The sequence below is a fragment of the Dromiciops gliroides genome, chromosome 1 (genome assembly GCF_019393635.1).
Source record: "Dromiciops gliroides isolate mDroGli1 chromosome 1, mDroGli1.pri, whole genome shotgun sequence".
NCBI classification, from domain to species: Eukaryota; Metazoa; Chordata; class Mammalia; order Microbiotheria; family Microbiotheriidae; genus Dromiciops; species Dromiciops gliroides.
Genome location: NC_057861.1, coordinates 750,563,024 through 750,581,713, shown reverse-complemented (window position 1 = coordinate 750,581,713; position 18,690 = coordinate 750,563,024). Strand labels below are relative to the sequence as shown.

At 42.9% G+C, this 18,690-nt stretch overlaps 1 protein-coding gene across 10 annotated transcripts in view; it reads right to left on the bottom strand.

The window, feature by feature from the left end:
* Nucleotides 1–18,690, bottom strand: part of ERC2 (ELKS/RAB6-interacting/CAST family member 2) — a 1,007,143-nt gene that overhangs the window by 588,379 nt on the left and 400,074 nt on the right. For all 10 annotated transcript variants that reach the window (XM_043976675.1, XM_043976679.1, XM_043976684.1 and 7 more), the window contains one exon: nucleotides 9,498–9,635. In XM_043976675.1, coding sequence (XP_043832610.1) covers nucleotides 9,498–9,635 — 138 coding nt within the window. The remainder of the gene's footprint in view (nucleotides 1–9,497; nucleotides 9,636–18,690) is intronic.

The window sequence follows — 18,690 nt, the reverse complement described above, 5'->3', positions numbered from 1 at the left end:
ACAGCCCCTACCTCACAGGGGTTGTTGTGAGGATCAAATGGGATGTTTTAAAGTGCTGAGCATAGGGCCTGGAGCACCGCAGGTGCTACATAAATGCTTATTCCCTCCACACAAGCCCTTTGGGATATTTTTAATACATAAGATAGACCTGTGAAAAATGAAAGTGGAATATCACAGGAATAGAGTTCCTTGCCTCCCAGCCTATCGTGCCCACTTAATGAGTATCCCCCAAGGCTCTGACCTGGGCTGCCTTCTCCTCTTCCTCTGTATGATCTCACTTGATAATCTCATCAACCCCAATGGATTCAATTATCATCTCTAGGCATGACTTACAGATCTATTTATCCAGCCCTCACCTCTCTCCTTAACTCCATTCTCCCACCACCAACTGCCCATCAGATTTCTTGAAATGGATGCATTGGAGACACCTCAAACTCAACAAGTCTAAGATAGAATTCACAATCCCTTCTCCCCTCCAAAAACTTGTGCCTCTTCTGAAAGAGGAGGAGGGTCAAGGGCACAACCATCATCCCAGCCTTGCAGCCTTAGTGTCCTTCTTAGCTCCTCCCTCGCACTCTCCTCAAATAGCCAATCTGTCGTCAAGTCCTGCTGGTCCTTCCTTCCTTCAAACCTCCTTCTCTCCTGTGACCCTGCCCCTCCCTTGGCACTGGTCCCCCTCCCCTGGATGACTGCAGTAGCTGCTGCTGCTGCTGAGTCTCCCGGCCTCAGGAGCCGCCTCTCCTCATCCCAATCCATCCTCCATTCAGCTGCCAAGGTCTCATGTTAGCCCCTACAACATGAAGTAGAAATTTCCTTCGTGTCTCTTAAGGCCCCTCACACCTCGCCAGGCTCTTACTCATTACCACCCTCCACAACCTGGAAGGTTTGGCAGAAAGCGCGAAGGGATTTCACAGGATCTTGGATCAAAGGATCGTTGAGAGAGGGGAGAGACCACGGCAGCCGCCTCATCCAACATGCTCATTTTACACACGAGAAGACAGAGGCAGGTCCTCATAAGTAAAAAGGAGGAAGATTTGAACCTAGAACACCCAACTCAAAATCCATTACTTTTTCCACTGGGCCTCAAGAGACCTAAAGACGATAAAGAAGGAGTGGCCAGGACAGTGACTAAGATGCCTGAATTGGAGTCGGGACCCCCTGGGTTCCAATCTCACCCCCAACACTTACAAATAAGATATTGAGAATTTCACAATTCAATGCAAAATAATAAAAGGATAACTGCCACATGACACTGTAAAGTTTTAGAAACCTTTATTATGCACATTATCTCATTTAAGCCTCATTTTACAGAAGAGGAAACTGAGGACAAGAGAATGGAAGTGAATCCACCTAAGGTTACACAGGTAGCACGTGGCCCAGCTGGGACACAAACCAAGTTTTCTGATCCACACCCAGTATTGTTCCCATTGCACCTCCCTGTCTGCCAGGGGATGCTGGGTAGGGATATTCAACCCTCTAAACATGCTTCCTCATTTATAACAGCTTCCCACCACATTGTCATGAGGCTCAAATGAGATAATGTGTATAATAAAATTTTTTGCAGACCCTAAAGTGTTGTGTGTCAGTCATTGGTTTTTTTTTTTGTTTGTTTGTTTTTTGTTGTTGTTTTTTTTTAGTGAGGCAATTGGGGTTAAGTGACTTGCCTAGGGTCACACAGCTAGTAAGTGTTAAGTGTCTGAGGCTGGATTTGAACTCAGGTACTTCTGACTCCAGGGCTGGTTCTCTGTCCACTGTGCCACCTAGCTGCCCCAGTCATTGTTATTTTAATTATTTTGCACTGAAATGTGAAATTCTCCAAGTTCCAGAATACCATTAGACTCCTTTATAGCATTCAACTCTCTCCTCTCACATTCATATGTTATTCGAGATTTCTAGATGTACTGGATGAAATTGATTAACAAGCAAAATAATTTCCAAGGATCCTGCTTGGGAGAGGTTGGTTTAGATTAGAGTGATGATCTGCCAAATAAAGAATGAATTGGACCAAATCCCAGAATGGCTTATGTGTCATTGGGATCTGAAGCAAAGGGCTGATCACATCCCATTCAGCATCCTGACCTCAGATGCCAGCGAGGCCAACTTGAGCTTGATCAAGGATCTCCATCATCTACCCTCCCCTCACCCCTATTCCCACCCAGACAAGCATTCACCCTGACTTTACCTAAAGATCTCCACTGGCCAGGAAACTGCCACATCTCCAGGCAGCCCAACCCACTTGTGGATGGCTCTTATCATAAAGATGTTTTTGTTTCATTTTGTCTTTTCTTGACATCACGTCTAAATCGTCTTCCTGCTTCTTCTACTCAGTGCTTGGATCCAGCAAAACAAGCCTAAATCTCTTCTGCTTCCCCCATCCCCATGCCCATAGGTCAGCCAAGAAGCAGGCCCCCAAGTCACTTCTTGCCATCATCTTGCCTTGAATTGTAAAGTCACTCAACTTCTTTTTGCATCGGTTTCCTCAACTATAAAATGGGGATAATAGTAGCACCCACCTTCCTAGGTTGCTGTGAGGATCCATTGAGATCATATTTGTCAAGTGCTCAGCAAGTGCTATGTATCTGTTAGCTGTTCAGTATTAGTTCTGGGTAAACCATTCTATTCTCATAAACTCAAAGTCATGAACTTCAAAATCCAGATTATTGCTGTTTTTCCTTGAACTATGGTCTCCAAGACTCCAGATGAGTATGACTGGAGGCCAATGGAATTACCGCCTCTCTGTTCCTGTGCACTATACCTATTTTAATGTGGCCTAAGGGGCAGCCATAGCCAGTAAAAAGCTGGCCTTGGAGCCAAAAAGACCTGGGCTCATGTCTCACCACTGGCCCACACTAGCTCTGTCACAGCCTCAATAGCCCAGGCAGCTAAGACTGTAAGTACAAAACAGCGGCAATCTGCCTTGATAAGAGGAAGTTTCCACACTAGGGACATCTCCTTAGCAATGAAATCACAGATCAGTGATTTTTTTGTAAAAATTCACCCTCCTGACCACCATGTTGCATTGTTGGTTCATATTAAAACCGTAGTCTACTATGACATTTTGGCAACTTTAAAGGGCTACGTGTCAGGTATAATTATTCTCTGTCTCCAGCACTCTGAACCGGTGAAATCGGTCACCTGGATGCAAGGCATGGAGTTTACATTCAACTTGTTAGCTAATCCCCAATCATTCACATATATTAATAATCTTTTTGACTCTGTCCTCAATATGAACAGGCCTCTCCCATTCTCCACATAGCACGGAAGAGAAATGAATCATATTTTGCTTAGCCCCAGAGGGCAGAAGGAGAAGCAATGAGTGGGAATTTCAGGGAGGTAGATTTGAGTTTGATGTAAGGAAGAGCAATCGATCCCAAAGGACTCATCATGAAAAATGGCATCTGCCTCCAGAGAAAGAACTGATAGAGTCTGAATGTGTATCAAAACATGCTATCTTTTCATTCTCTTTCTTTCTTTCTTTCTTTCTTTCTTTCCTTTCCTTCTTTTATTCTTTCCTTCTTTGTCTTTTTCTCCTTCCTTCTTCCTTTCTTTCTGTCCTTCCTTTCTTTTAGAGTCTTCTTGTACAAAATAACTAATATAGAAATGTTTTACATGATTGCACATGTAAAACCTATATCCGACTGCCTACTGTCTCAAGGAGGAAAGAAGGGAGGAAGTTAGGGATAGAATATGAACTCCAAAACTTTAAAAAGCAAATGTTAAAAACTGTTTTAACATGTAATTGGGGGGGGGGTATTATTTTTTTAAATGGGGGGAGCAGACTTCATTGAAGAGCTCCAAAGAGAAGCTGCCCCAGCACAGGGAGAACAGACACACTCTGCAAGCCCTTCTTCCTCGGGGCTTCTGCGATTTCCCTGGGAGTTGAGGAGATGATGGAGGGTGTGGTGGCCAATGACATTCCTGGGAGCTCCGGAAACACACGGAGCTTTCAGTCTCTGTTATTTTTAAAGAAAAGGTGCTCGAGCTCCATAAACACTCATAGTGACCCATGAAGTGTGTTAGGCTTTGGGCATTAAGTATTCACTGAGTTGTGGCTTCCGAAACTGTGACAGCCACGTGTTAGCCTGAGTACAGAGATTTATGCCTTCTTGCCAAAAGAAAACATGGGGCAGTGCAAAGAGCCCTGCATTCAGTCAGCCAAGCTGGGTTTGGGTCTCACCTCTCCTTCCAACTACCTGGGTGACCTTATACAAGTCTATTCACTCCTCTGGACTCAGTTTCCCCATCTGTAGAATGACAGAATTAGACCCAATGACCTTTGAAATACCTTCCACCTCTTGGTCTCGGCTCTTAAATTCAAGAGAAAGTTTCACATTGGCTCATGTCAATTCTTCTTTGTGGACTAATTAATCTGAGGATGATTTCACTGCAAAAAGAGTGTTAGAAACGTAAACATGCAACGGGGCTTGGGGAGGGTGCCTCCACCTTAGTAGGGGCTTAATAAAAAGTTTGCTGAATTAAATGGGAAAATATGTGTGTGGGCACATGTGCATGCCCACATGTATATACATGTGTTTGTATATGGGTGTTGTATATATGCATGTGTGTAGGGTTGTGTATATACACACATGCATATACCTGGCAGGTTTTATCAGCTGCTAGGACTTTATTACTAGCAACTGATTCTTTTCCAAAGGCCAGGACTGTGATATATCTTGGCACTTTATTAGTGATTAAACAGCATAAAACATTTCTCCGTCAATCATGAGGTGACTAATTTAACTGTCAGATACACAAGGCTAGATGTCAAAAACATGTGTTAAAGGCCCTAATGTGCCATGTTCAACTTGATTAACAGCAAACTTGCAGAAATCCCAACAATGTGCTCTTGTTTTCAGCTTATTTGCATTGGCAAGGGCCCCTCTGCCCTAATCTGGCTCCTCTTGGGTCTAATCTCTGAGCACTTTATCTTGGGTGCGAGAGCCTCAGGCAGTTAGTTCCAGAGTCCCCCCATCAGCCTTCCTCAGCCCCTTATCAGATGGCGGCCACAGCAAATCCACAGTGAGACCAGTTTCTAAATATTGCCTCCTAAAAACTTACTTCTGCTTCTAGGTTAGCATGAGAACTATCAAGGAGGAAGAAGAGAGGGAGGAAGAAGAAAAGAAGAAAAAGAGAAGAGGAGGAAGAATAGAAGAAAAAGAGAAGGAAGAATGGAGGAAGAGGAAGAAGAAAAGATGGAATAGGAGGAGAAGGAGGAAGAAGAAGAGGAGGAGGTTTTGGCACAGAATTAAGCTATTAATTAGTCAATAAATATTTGTAAGTACCTACTATGTGCCAGGCATTATACTCAGTACTAGGGACAGAAAGATAGGAACGAAAGTCTCTCTACCCCAAAACAGAATCAATGGGTAGAGTTTGCAGAGGCAGAAAAGTGGCCTCACAAAGATGTCAGAGAGTGGAATGGTCAGCCTTGAAGGGAGTGGCTCTCCATGGCGGGAGGACCCTTTGTGCAGGATGCTGCAGAGGAGTCTCTGGGTCAGTTACTAGAAGGCTCCTGAGGTCCCTGCCAACCCTAGGAATTTCTGCAAGTGGGAGTTATTTCTTTCTGCATACTCCATCCCAAAAGGGAGATGGTTGATGTGTTCCACCATGATGCTACAAGACAAACAATACCGCACATGCCATCTGTGAAGGCAGGGAAGAAGAGGGAGATGGGGACTGAGAGGCCATCCCAGAGGGTCAGTGCAGAGCAAGGAGAACTCCCTGGACCAGGGGCCTGGAGGCCTGATTCTGGGATCGTGTGATCAAGTCACTCCCCATCCCAGAGACCCAGTGGTCTCATGGGTAAAGGAAGATCTTCGGACCAGATGCTCCCTCAGCTTCTTCCCAGCTTTGAAGTGACTTTCCGGGGGCAGAGCAGGCTCTTTGTGAACAAGAAATGTTTTGTTTGTTCCCCTGTACTCCCCAGGGTCTAGTCTAGTACCTGGCATACCTTAGGCACTTAATAAATGCTCAGTGACTGACCAATTAGGGAATTCTCCAGTCTCTGACATCTCTCCTCAGCATTTCTTTCCACAAAACCAGGAGAATCCTGCTTTGCCAAGAGACTGCTGGAAGCCCAGCCTGGTCCCTTCTCAAGCCTACTTTGCTCTTTAGTTTTTCTTGACCTTGACCCCAATTTATCAATTATGAATCTGGAAGTATGGGCATTCTGAGATCAGTAGAGCTCAATCACTTGTTTAGAGAAAGAAATAAAAAATAGGAGGAACTGAGCTTCAAATAAGGCAAATTCTCCCAGGAGAAGGAAATAATACTAGCTAACATTTATAGTGTGCTTCATGGGTGTGAGGTACACACACACAAGAAGTGTTTTATAAATACTATCTCATTTGATCCTCACAGTGCTGTGAGGAAGATATTGTTAATATCCCCTTTTTACAGATGAGGAAACTGAGGCAAATGGGAGTTAAGCAACTTGCCCAGGGTGACACAGGTAGTAAGTGACTGAGTCAGGATTCTAATTCAGACCTTCCTGACTCCAAGTCAAGTCATCTATCTCCCCCCTCAAGCTCCCCAAGGGAAAAGGAAGCGAAGTAGGCAGACATCAATTCTGTAGCCTATGAATACAACAGAACAGAACTGCACCCTAAGAAACAGCGATGAAGATGAATTCAGAGGAACTTGGGGAGGAGTGTATGGAGTCACGTGGGGCGGGGCACAAAGATTCAGGAGAGCTACTAACTGCCAAAACACCAAACAAAAATAACACTGAGCTCAAATTCACTGCAACAATGAGTCTGGGCTAGAGAGAAGGTATGAGATAGAGCTGCATACGAATGTCAAAAAAGAAAGGGACACTTCCCATTTGCAGGGTGCTTTCAAAGTCATACAATGCCTTCTCTATGTTCTGTACATCAAAACACACACACACACACACCCAGAGTGGGAAAAGTGCCATCTCTAACAGCAGAGGCCCTGGGTTCAAATCCTGACTCTTCCTAGCCATGTGACTTTTCACAAGTCAATTTAAACGGCCTGGGCCTCAGTTTTCTCACTTGCAAAATGAGGGGGCGGTATACTGGACAGGCTCTAAAGTCCCTTCTTGCTCTATATCTATGATACTATGATCTTCATAGAACAGTTCTGTGAGGTAGGCATTTCATGACGTCCATTTTACAGATAAGGAAAGGAAAGTCCAGAAAGGTGCAGTGACTTTCCCAGAGTCACACAGCTAGTAGGGCCAGAAGTGGGATTTGGACCCAGGTCTTCCTAATTCCAATGCCAGCACTCTACCTCCTATGTCTCTCTCAGGATGAAACCTTCTGCCTTCACCCCAATAAAGAGATGGGATAGGAGGTGCCAGATGCCATCTAAAGCAGTAGCCCACCATTGGCTGGCTTGGCTTAACCATTTTATCTGCATTACAAGAGAGTTTTGAATAGAGGGAGCTGGTATTTGGGTAAATGACTATGACATTGCAAAAAAAAAAAAAAGCAGCCGATCAAACATTTCAGAAACACTTAGGATTCCATTTGACTAAGTGAGCATAGAAGCGTTCTGAGGTCTGTCCACACATGTGCTTCAGGGGGATGTAAGAAAGGGCACCGAGAGACGACCCTCGACTTCTGTCACACTGCTTCAAAATTAAATTCCAAATGAGTAGCGAAGGAATGATTTAATCATATGCCTTGGAAAGCCCAATTTTAACATAAAATGACTTGACATCTTCTTGAAATAAACCTGTCAACACAGAAAAAACTATTTGCCTTGCCTTGAAAAGTCATTTTGATTATTTTACAAAGTCACAAGTTATATATAACACCCCACACAGGGTTGGATTGCCTTAGAACACACAGGAGTCCTCTTCACCTTGCAGATGAACAAACTGAGACCCAGAAGAGAGAAATGTCTTATTCCAGGTCACACAGCTGTGACACAACTCAAACACAGGTCCCTGGAGTCACGTCTCAGGGCTCCTTCCCTTACACTGTCATCTCTTGCCAATGGTTGCTCGTTGGCCATTGCCGAGTATGGCAGATGGTGACATTGCTTTGGCCCTGAGGGTAGAAAGTGGAACCAAAACTGTATCTCCAATAGGGAGAGATCTTAATGTTCTCCATGACCTCAACCTCCCTTTCCAGCCTCTCTCCACCTTGTCCCGTCCAGGCAAATCGTCCTCATTACCACTTCTCATGCACGGCGCGCCATTGCTCATCTTCACGTCTTTGTGTCAGCCGTCGCCCAGGCCCAGAACACACGCCCACCTCGCCTCTGCCCCAGAAACCTTCTTTTCCTTGATGACTTCACTCAAGGATCTCCTTCTATGGGAAGCCCCTTCCTGATCCCCTCTCCCCCACCTGCCAGCGCCCACCCACCCTCCCAAACTGCCCTGTATTCATTTTATCTTTATTCCTTGCCAACTTACACATAGTCAGTGTCTCCCCCAAGACAACAGAGCCTCCCCGAAGGCATGGACCACTGTGTTATTGTATCCCCAACACCTAAGACCCTGCCTAAGACACAGTAAATGCTTGTTGATTGATGGGTTAATTAATTCGAGTAAAATATCTTAGAATAATTTGGAACAAAGACTCCTGGTGAGAAAAGCGTTTGGGTTTACTTCTAAAATAAGGTGCCAAACGTGCCTTTGTTTCAAGTCAGGCCTGAAAATGCATTCATGTCAATGAAGTAGCTTTGAAAAGTATGGTGACAGTATCATCAACATTGTGTGTTGATCAACTGTGATAGACTAGATTCTTCTCACCAATCCAACGGTACAAGAAAGTTCCAAAGGACTCATGATGGAAAAGGCTCTCCAAATCCAGAAGAAAAAAGGAACTGTGGAATATGGATGCTGAGTGGACCGTACTATTTCTTTTGGTTTTGGTGCTGTTGTTTTTCTTTTGGGGGGTTTTTCCTTTTTGCTCTGATTCTTCTGACATGACTAATGCAGAAATATGTTTAATATTATATATATATGTATATATATATATATATATATACACATATGTGTGTGTGTGTGTGTGTGTGTGTGTGTGTGTGTATAAACCTGTATCAGATTACCTGCTGTCTAGGGGAGCGGTGACGGAGAGGAGGGAGGGAGAAAAATTGGAAATTGGAAATCTTATCTAAACAAATGTTGAAAACTAAAAAAAATAATTAATTTTTTAAAAAAGAAAAGTATGGTGACAAATCCCCCAACCACCAGGAAGGAAGCTTTTGCCTCTACTTCAGAATCGTACCTGGTACCTGTCTGGCACCAACTTCTAACTGGCATCGCCTTTAAGAATGTGCCCATCTCCCTCTCTACCAGGCCGTCAGCCCCTTGCAGGCAGAGGTTGAGTTTTCTGCATTTCTGCAGCAAGCCAAGTCCCGTCCCACCCCCAATAGAATAGAGAATCCTTGGGGACAGGCATGATTTTGTTTCATCTTTGCCTAATTCAGTGAGTGGAACAGGGGGTTGGTAATCATGCCAATGGATGCACAACCACAGAATCGACTCTCCCAGGCTTGGAAAGGGAGATCCGGAGGAAAGTCACCTTTTCAGACAAAGCCTCTTCTAAAGTGGCGAGGGCCGTGTCTGTGTTGCTCGAATCCGTCTGCAGAGACTTTACCCGGTCCTTCAGGTTGCTCAGCTGCTTGTCCTTGTCTCTGACTTGTTCTTGCAAGTTTTCTATCTAGAAAGAGACAAAAGGCAGAGGGGTTAATCAATTCTGGGAGACAGCGCTGGATCTTGCTTCGGGGGTGGTCTCACTCCAAAGCCGGCCACTAAAACCTGAGGGGAAACAGAGCAAAGGGGCTGAACCCATGATTTCCATCCCAGTGCAACAGGGAACACCCAGATGAGCCAGAGATGGAGAATTCAAAGGGGCCTTGGCGGTCGTCTAGACCAACATCTTGAGAGGGAGAGTCACTTGCCCAAGTTGACAAAGGAGTAATTGACAGCTGGGATTAGAGCCTAGGGTTTTCTGACTCTGAATCAAGCACTCTTTCAAATGATAATAAATCATGTAAAAAACATTTGGGAATCATCAGGTTTTGGCATGGGGGGCAAGGAGACACAGAGAGTCCAGCCCTGTAATTTCATCAGTGTCGATAGGTACAGGAAAGGCAACACCGTGTTCCAAATCAAACTAGAAACTGTTCCTGCAATGAAGTAGCAGAGAGGTGTCCCAGACAATTCTTGACAGTGTCCAGTCCCTTGGGGAGTTAATTCCCTTAGCCTTGAACCTGCTGCTTAGGGGATTCTGCCTGGATTGGTGACTGAACCCATTCTCAACTAGCTCACTCCATCTAGCCAGCCCCAGACCACCAGAGCAGACCGTGACTCACATTCCATCCGGCACCTTGCCATCTGCCTACTGCTCAACCCCAACCTCCTGAACTCTGGCTTGGGAGCTCGAAACCAAATCAATATTTCCATTGTTCCTGAAAAGAGCATGTCCATTATGGATCATCTCCCCATCTGGGACTCCCTTCCTTGACCACCACTCCCAAAGATGCTCACCTTGTATAGAATGTTAGCTCCAAGAGGGGAGGCCCTGCTTCCCCCAGCACTTAGTACAACGCCTTCAACCACTTCCACTTTTCATTGAGTCATTCATTCATTAATTTGAACATGGCATTATTCCAAATGGAGAAATTGAAGTCTAGAGTGTGTAACAGAATTCCCCAAAGGTATGCAGCTGCCGCACAGTGACAGGTTTCCATTGCAATATGGTGAAAAAAAACCCACACTAAGAACAAAATGATGTCTTAGTGGTATAGATATGGGCATCTGTCCTAAGTATACTCTAGACTCTGGTTACAATAAAGATTTCTATCTAGGAAGAGGACTCAGTCTCTCTCCCTAAAGTATCGCCTCTCTCCACTCCAACCCCAACAGCGGTGCAAGCTCCTCAAAGTAGGAATTGATTCACTCTTTGTGTCTGTAGCACAATAAATTCCATGGGCTCCCTATCACTTCTGGGATCAAATATCGAGTCTTCTGTTTGGTACTGAAAGCTCTACACAACGTGTTGCCCATCCTCCCTTCCCAGTTTTCTCACATCTTGAACCATCCTACACCGTCCCTGTGATCCTGGGACACTGGCCTCCCAACAGCTGGTCACACAAGACATTTTCAATATTTTCCTTAGTTTTGCCCCAGGCCTGAAATGCTCTCCTTTCTTTGTTCATCTTGTAGCTTTCCTGGCTCCCTTCAGTCCTGGCTAAAATCCCTCTGTTTGCAGGAAGCCTTTTCCAACCCCCTTTCTTTATACTGATCATTTCCAATCTATCCTGTCCTCATCTTCTCTGAACATTTTGTTTGTCTGTCAGGTCTCCCATTAGGCTGGGTACTTCCTCCTTAAGAGCAGGGACTGTCTTTTGCATTTCTTTGTATAATGCTTTGTACATAGAAGGCACTTAATAAATGCTCATTGACTAGACTTAACTTGTCTGAAACATAATGAAGACTTGATTGATCGATTAATTGGATCAGGATTCCCAAAACATAGGTCTAGCCCTGTTACTCCTCTACTCAAGAAACATTTATGTGTCTCTATCACCTCCCAGATAAAAAGCAAACTCTTCCATGACAGCTTTTGAACACCTTCATCATTCTGCTCCAACCAAGTCTCTCGGGCTGAAGACAGACTCTTCTCCATACTGGTCTGCTGGGTGTTCCTCATACACAACCTGGATGCCTTTGTGCAAGCTGCCTCTCACACCTGGGATGCTCCCCCTCCTCACTTCAGTCTCGTGGATCCCCTCAAATTGGCCTCTCTTCATCCCTCTAGCTGTCATTGCTCCCTCTGAACACCCTGGCAGAAAGAACGCAGCATTGATGTTGTATAGCTTATGCATCTACTAGTGCCTTCCCTGAGTATACGCAACATCCTCCATGCCTTACCTCCATAGACCAGAAGCTCTTTGAGGGCAGGGACTTTGGTGGGGTGAGGCACATGGTTGGCACCAAAGAAGTGCTTTCCAAATGATTTCAATTGCTAACTATTTCCCATGTACCAGAATCCTACCCTAAGTCCTTTCCTACATCTAGCTCACATTTCTTGTATTATTTTAGTAGTTTTTTTTTCCCATTTTTTCTGGCAATGAAAAAGAATACAAAGAAACAAAACCCGATATCCTCCCAATGATAGCATTCCCAGTATTTGAATATTGTTCACTATTCCACATCCTCTTTTCTAAATGATCCCAATTCCATTCATCTTCCTTCTCTCACAAGTCTCATTTTCCTAAAGCCAACACTGGTGGAAAGCATTTTTCCCCCCAAGTAAATGGGATTCCAGGCATTCTCCCAATAAAACCAGCCAAAGTCACGTAAGAAAGGCCAAATCACCGAGCTGCAAGAGACCTCAGCAGTCAATACTTGGAAGGGACCTCGGTGTTTGATACCTGAAAAATGATTCCATCTCCAAGAGACCCAATGAGTGACCGTTCAGCCTTTGCTTGGAGGCCGCCAAGGAGGCAGAATCCACTACCTCTCCAGACGGCCCATTCGAGGCATGGCAGCCTCTGACACAAATGATATGAAGGGAAGCACAGTTACATGGGTCAGGTCGATGGCCTTCCAGTCTGGCTCAGTATGCACTAATGCAATAGGAAATAGTTTGTGCTGCAATTATTTTGAGGAAACTACAGGCAAAGTTGCCTAGGTTATCACCAGTAGACCACTAATGGGACAAACCTGAGATATAAATCAAATTTAACAAGTGCTAAACACTGCACTTGGCAAACAAACCATATCCTGGCATCTAACCAGCCACTTTTCTCCATTATCTCTAGCTTGAAATAAGCAGGAGGAATTGTAAATGATAAGTTTTACACATTAGTAGCAGTAGGGGTCCTCTCCTGGGCATAATGTTGCAGTCTCACGTATGTTTTTATTCTCCGTCTCTTTCCAACCATGTACTTCTTATCTAAGGATAAAAAAAAAAAACACTAGACAAACAATTTATTCCTATTAAGAGTTTTTAAATATCTAGGGGAAAGGCAGTTTAGCTATGAGATAAGTTCATTTCAAAAGATTTTATTGTGCACTGAGCTTTCCCTGAATTCTTTCCAAAAGGCTTTTTCTCAATACATGTCTCATCAAAAGTCACAGTTACAAGCATCTGGGATTGACACTTTGATGCAGAATCAGAGTCTCAGAGTTGAAGGCCTCAGAAGACAGTTAATCCAACCTAAACCACACTCCTAATGATGGGTGATCCAAGCTTCACTTATTGCAGTGAGATGTTTTCTTAATTAATCAATCAATCACTAATCATCTATTAAAGAACTACTATGTCCCAGGTACTGTGCTAAGCACCAGGGGTACAAAAAGAGGGAAGAGACAGTCCTTGGGATCAAGGAGCTTATAAGAGACAAAAATATAAATAACCATTTACAAAGCAAGCTATGTATGGGATCAATAGGAAATAATCAATGGAGAGAAGGCACTAGAATCAAGAGGGGCCAAAATGATCTCATCTCGGTTTTGTTTTCTACTCCCTTGCCTTTCTCACCCTTCGTAGCTCTAGACCCATTCAGATCTCCAGAGGATTCCACAGAGAAGACAATGCTCATGTCTCTGGGCTGGCTGTTGTGGCAGGGACCAGAGCCCAAAGAGCACAGACATCAAACCTCTTGTGGGACATGGTCTCCAGATGAGAGCAAGGAGATGTTAGCAACGAATGTCATTTCCCTAGGTTTCCTTAAAGCAGAATTATCTGGCCTTTGTCTGCATCTGATCACAATTCACCCAACCTTCTAGTTTTACCCATATCCATATCTTTTTCTCCAAGTATACACAAATGCATACACATGCACACATGGTAGTTAGAAATGAAGAGGCATATTATGCCAATCAAACTACCAAAGAGCTAGAAAAAATCATAGCAAAATTCATCTGGAAGAACAAAAAGTCAAGACTATCAAGTGAATCAATAAAATAAATGAAAGAAGGCAGCCCAGCAGCACCAGATTTCAAAATTTATTACAACTCAGTAATCATGAAAATAACCTAGTACTAGCTGAGAAATACGGTGGTGAATCAGTGGAATAGTTTAGGTTCACAATACAAACAAATAAATAACCAAAATAATCTAGTATTTGATAAACCGCAAGATCCAAACTTTTGGGGTAAGAACTCATCATTGGACCAAAATTGCTGGGAAAACCGGAAAGCAGCTTAACATAAACAAGTATGAGATGAGTAACATCTCATACTATATAACAAGATAAGATCAAAATGGACAAATGATTTATACATAAAGGGTAATGTCATAAGTAAATTAGGAGAGTATGTAAAGTCTGTCTCTCTGTTAGATCTATAAATAATGGAAGGGTTTATGACCAAACAAGAAATAAAGAGGCTTACAGGGAGTAAAATGGATAATTTTGATTACATGAAATTACAAAGTTTTTGCACAAACAAAATTAATGCAGCCAAAATGAGAAGGAAAGCAGGAAACTAGGAAAAATTTTCACATCAAGTTTCTGTGTTAAAGACCTCATTTCTCAAGTATATAGTGAACTGAGCCAAATTTATAAAAATAAGATCCATTTCCCAATTGATAAATAGTCAAAGGATATAAACAGGCAATTTTCAGAAGAAGAAATCAAAGATATCAATGAAAATGCTCTAAATTATTACTGCTTAACGAAATACAAATTAAAACAACTTTGAGATACCACCCCACACTTATCACATTGGCTAACATGATAGAAAAGGAAAACAACAAATGCTGGAGAGCATGTGGGAAAACAGGGACACTAATGTATTGTTGGTAGTGTTGTGAACCAGTCCAAGAATCCTGGAGAACAATTTGGAACGATACCCAAAGGGCCATAAAACCATGCTTATCCTTGGATTTAGCAGTACACAACTAGGTCTATATCCCAAAGAAATAAAAGAAAAGGGTAAAGGACCTATAGGTACAAAACTATTAATAGCAACTTTTTTGTGGTAGCAAAGAAGTGGAAATTAAGGGTATGCCCATCAATGGGCCAAACAAGTTGTGGTATATGATTGAGATGGAATGCTATTGTGCAATAAGAAATAATGAGGAGGGGCAGATAGGTGATGCAGTAGATAAAGCACTGGCCCCAGATTCAAGAGGACCTGAGTTCAAATCCCGCCTCAGACACTTGACACTTACTAGCTATGTGACCTTGGGCAAGTCATTTAATACCCATTGCCCCACAATAAATAAATAAATAAATGAACAAATAAAAAACCAAACAAATAAATGCTCAGATGAATGAATGGATGGATGGATGGATGGATGGATGGATGGATGAATGAATGAATGGACGAATGCATAAATAAAAATAATGAGGGGAATGGCTTCAAAAATCTGGGAGGATTTTTATGAATTGATGAAGAATGAAGTAAAAAGAACCATAACACTGTATACAGTAACTGCAATAATGAAAGGGTGATCAACTGTAAGAGACTAATCAAGACAATGATCTAAGACAATTCTAAAGGATACATGATGAAAATGCTATCCATCTCTAGAGAGAGAACTGATGAACTCTGACTATAGACTGAAGCAGACTTTTCTTACTTTCTCTGTTTTTCTTGCATTTTTTTTTGTTTGAGTTTTCTTTTGCATCATGGCTAATATAGACATATGTTTTGTATGCCTTCACATGTATAATCAACATCATATTGTTCACCTTCTCAAGGGCTGGGGGAGAGGCAGAAGAAAGGTGCAGGGAGAGAATTTGGAACTCAACATTTTAAAAAATAAATGTTAAGAATTTTACATATAATTGGGAAGTATTTAATGAAATAAATAAAAAGAACTTGAAAATTTTTTTAAAGTAATGAGGTGTCAGCACCTTTAAGGGAAGGAGGGGAGGCATTAGACCTTAGCCCAGCACAACTGGGACAAAAAAAAAAAGTCTGCTGATGCTGGTCCAGGAAAGGGAACCAAGAATTCACACAACTGGTGAGGGGGTATTAATCAACAATTCATTTCTTCAATTCTCTTGCTGGGTAGGAATAGCAAGGTGTGGGAACCCATCCCAAGTAAGTGTGCAGGTGTACCGGAACAATAGGAGCTGTTGTTGGAGGTAGTGGACTCATGTGTCTTGCAGAGAAGGACATGCCTATGAATGACAGACCACTGGTGAACCTCTTCCACCAGGAGAAGTTCCCATTCTACCAAAGGCTGACCTTGTCCATGACGTAATGAGAGAGCTTTCAGGGATCCTGGCACTGGAATGGTCTAGCATCCAAAGCTAGTTAGGAAATGTGAACATGTGAATGATGCCTGAAAGGACGAATGTCACCAGAAAAAAGTGTTCTGGACCCAAACAAAGCCTTTGTATGGAGATCTGAGTACAAACAGGTCATGACCCTGCCTGGCTGTATATACCAAACAAGTATGTGCAGGGACAGTGAGTTATTGACCATAGAGCCAGGCATATTCCCTATCTTAGGCAGGAGTGGGAGGACCCTTATTTAATCACTCATTAGCTAGGGAGAGGGGTGGTAGTCTGAGGGTCAGAGCGGGGAACAGGACCATAGAAACTCCTATTATACAGATGAGGAAACTGAGATCCCAAGAGACATGACTTAAACCTAAGACCACACAAGATATCAAGTGGTAGATCCAGGGCTTCAAACTCTGTCCTGAAAGTCAAAACCCAAGACTGTTTTCTGTGGCTGTGTCATAGCTAAAAGGGCCACCTCCTCAACCCTGCTGGAGAAAGTCAAAGGATCAACGCCTAAATGCAGAGGTGTTTTTTCTCTCAGATGCTCAGATGGAGAGTTGGAATAAAGAAGCTGGAGGAAAAGATGGCCAGGCCACTAGACTGGAGACATTAGGATAAGCACTGAATGCTGCTGTCATTGCTTACTCTTCTGTGTTTCATCTGTTGTACCCACTGGGAAGCAAGAGCAATCCTGGGGTTTGCTGCTAACTGAAAGGGGAGGGTTCATGGTTGTCCTGGGTCATGGGCATCAGAGACACCCCTCATACAAGACTGATGATAAGACCAGCTGCATATCGCCCTTCTCTTACCTTTAATAAGCTGACTCCCACTACATGATTGTGTGTGTGTGTGAACGTGTGTGTCTGTGTGTGTCTGTGTGTGTGTGTCTGTGTGTGTCTGTGTAGGAGGGAAGGGTGAGTGTTAGACGGAGAGCTGCTGTTGGCTTGAGCCGATTGTTCAATTTTTTATTTTCTATCTCCAGCAGCTAGCATAGGGCCTGGCACACAGTAGGTCCATCATAAATACCTGTTGACTGAATGTTATAACCCCCATGTCTGACACATGGTAGATGATTCATAAATGCTTATTAATTGATTGACTGACTGATTAATCGGGTAAGACTCACTCTATATCTAAAAGCACTGAACAAATAGGGAAATAGGCAGCTGACAAGAAACTCTGAGAACAGTTTCTCCCATCCTCATCTCAGCCTGAGCTGGGGAAGAGATGTAGCAAATTCCAGAGTTTCATATCTGGGTATCTTGGACTAGAGAAGAAAGAAAGGAAAGGAGAAAAAACGCCCTTTGTATTTAAGGGAACAAGCTAGGCAGCCAGTGAGCCCCTGCAGGGAAGGAAGGACAGATGTGACCTGGGAGATTTAGGGAAGAAGAGGAAGAAAATGACACAGGCTCATTTAAATATACCGATGGCATAAAATGGTGGAGGATGGTGTGAGGGATCAAGGGACTTGGGATGGGGACAAGAGCCTCTTAAAGAATCCACAGAGGGTTGTAGTTTTCAGGTAAGAGCAGGCTCGTGAGCTGACTGGGTACAGGGAAGGTTTCAATGAGAAGCAAACAGATCGGAGGCTAGCTGGGCTGGCTGTTTACAAAAGCCGGAGCTTTCTTTTCTCCTGCCCCTCGGGGAATTGTTTTTATTGGCACAAAAATCTCTTTATACATGAGGTCTGTCCTGTTTGACAAATCAGCTTACCAATCTGTGACAGCCCTTGTTATTTTGATAAGCCATTTCAAAATGTTTAAAAGTTTTTCTGTCATTGGCCATTAAGAAAAACTTTAGATTTGTTATTTCCTCCAATCATGTTCTTATTAGCCTTGGGACTCCTGTTACTGCTTTTCTTTCGTATTTTGAGACATAAAGAATGAGAGATGTGGATGATACCTGGTAATCATACTTATGCATCTTAATTTCATTAGAGGATTCCATTACATTAATGCATCATACTTCCCTTAACTGTTCTCCATCATTAGACATTTAGGCCATTTCCAGGTGGTGTCTCCTACCCCCAATCATAAGTAATGCTGGTATAAATAGCTTTGAAAAGATAGTTGTTTTATTTTTCCCTCAACAGAATTACATAAAAGTCCAAAGATACAATTATTTTGGTAACTTCTCAGTACATTGTCTAATAACTTTACAGGATTCTACCAAATTGGAATTCTACCAGCAATGAAGGATGTTTCTCCACAACTAGCCAACAGTGAGTTTCCTTTAATTATTTTTGTTATTTTGATGGGTGTAAAGAGGCACCTAAGAGCTATTCTTAGTTATATGGCTTTGATAAGCAGTGAACATGACTATTCTTTCAAGTGCTTCTTTGTCATTAGAGTTTCTTCATTTATAAATTTGTCTTTTTCCTTCTTTCTTTTAACCATTTATACAAAAAGACATTAATTCTCAAAAGGTTATACATGGTGCTCTGGGGGTCCCTGAGATCCTTTTAGGGGGATCAGTGAAGTCAAAACTATTTTCACAATAATACTAAAATATTATTTGTTCATT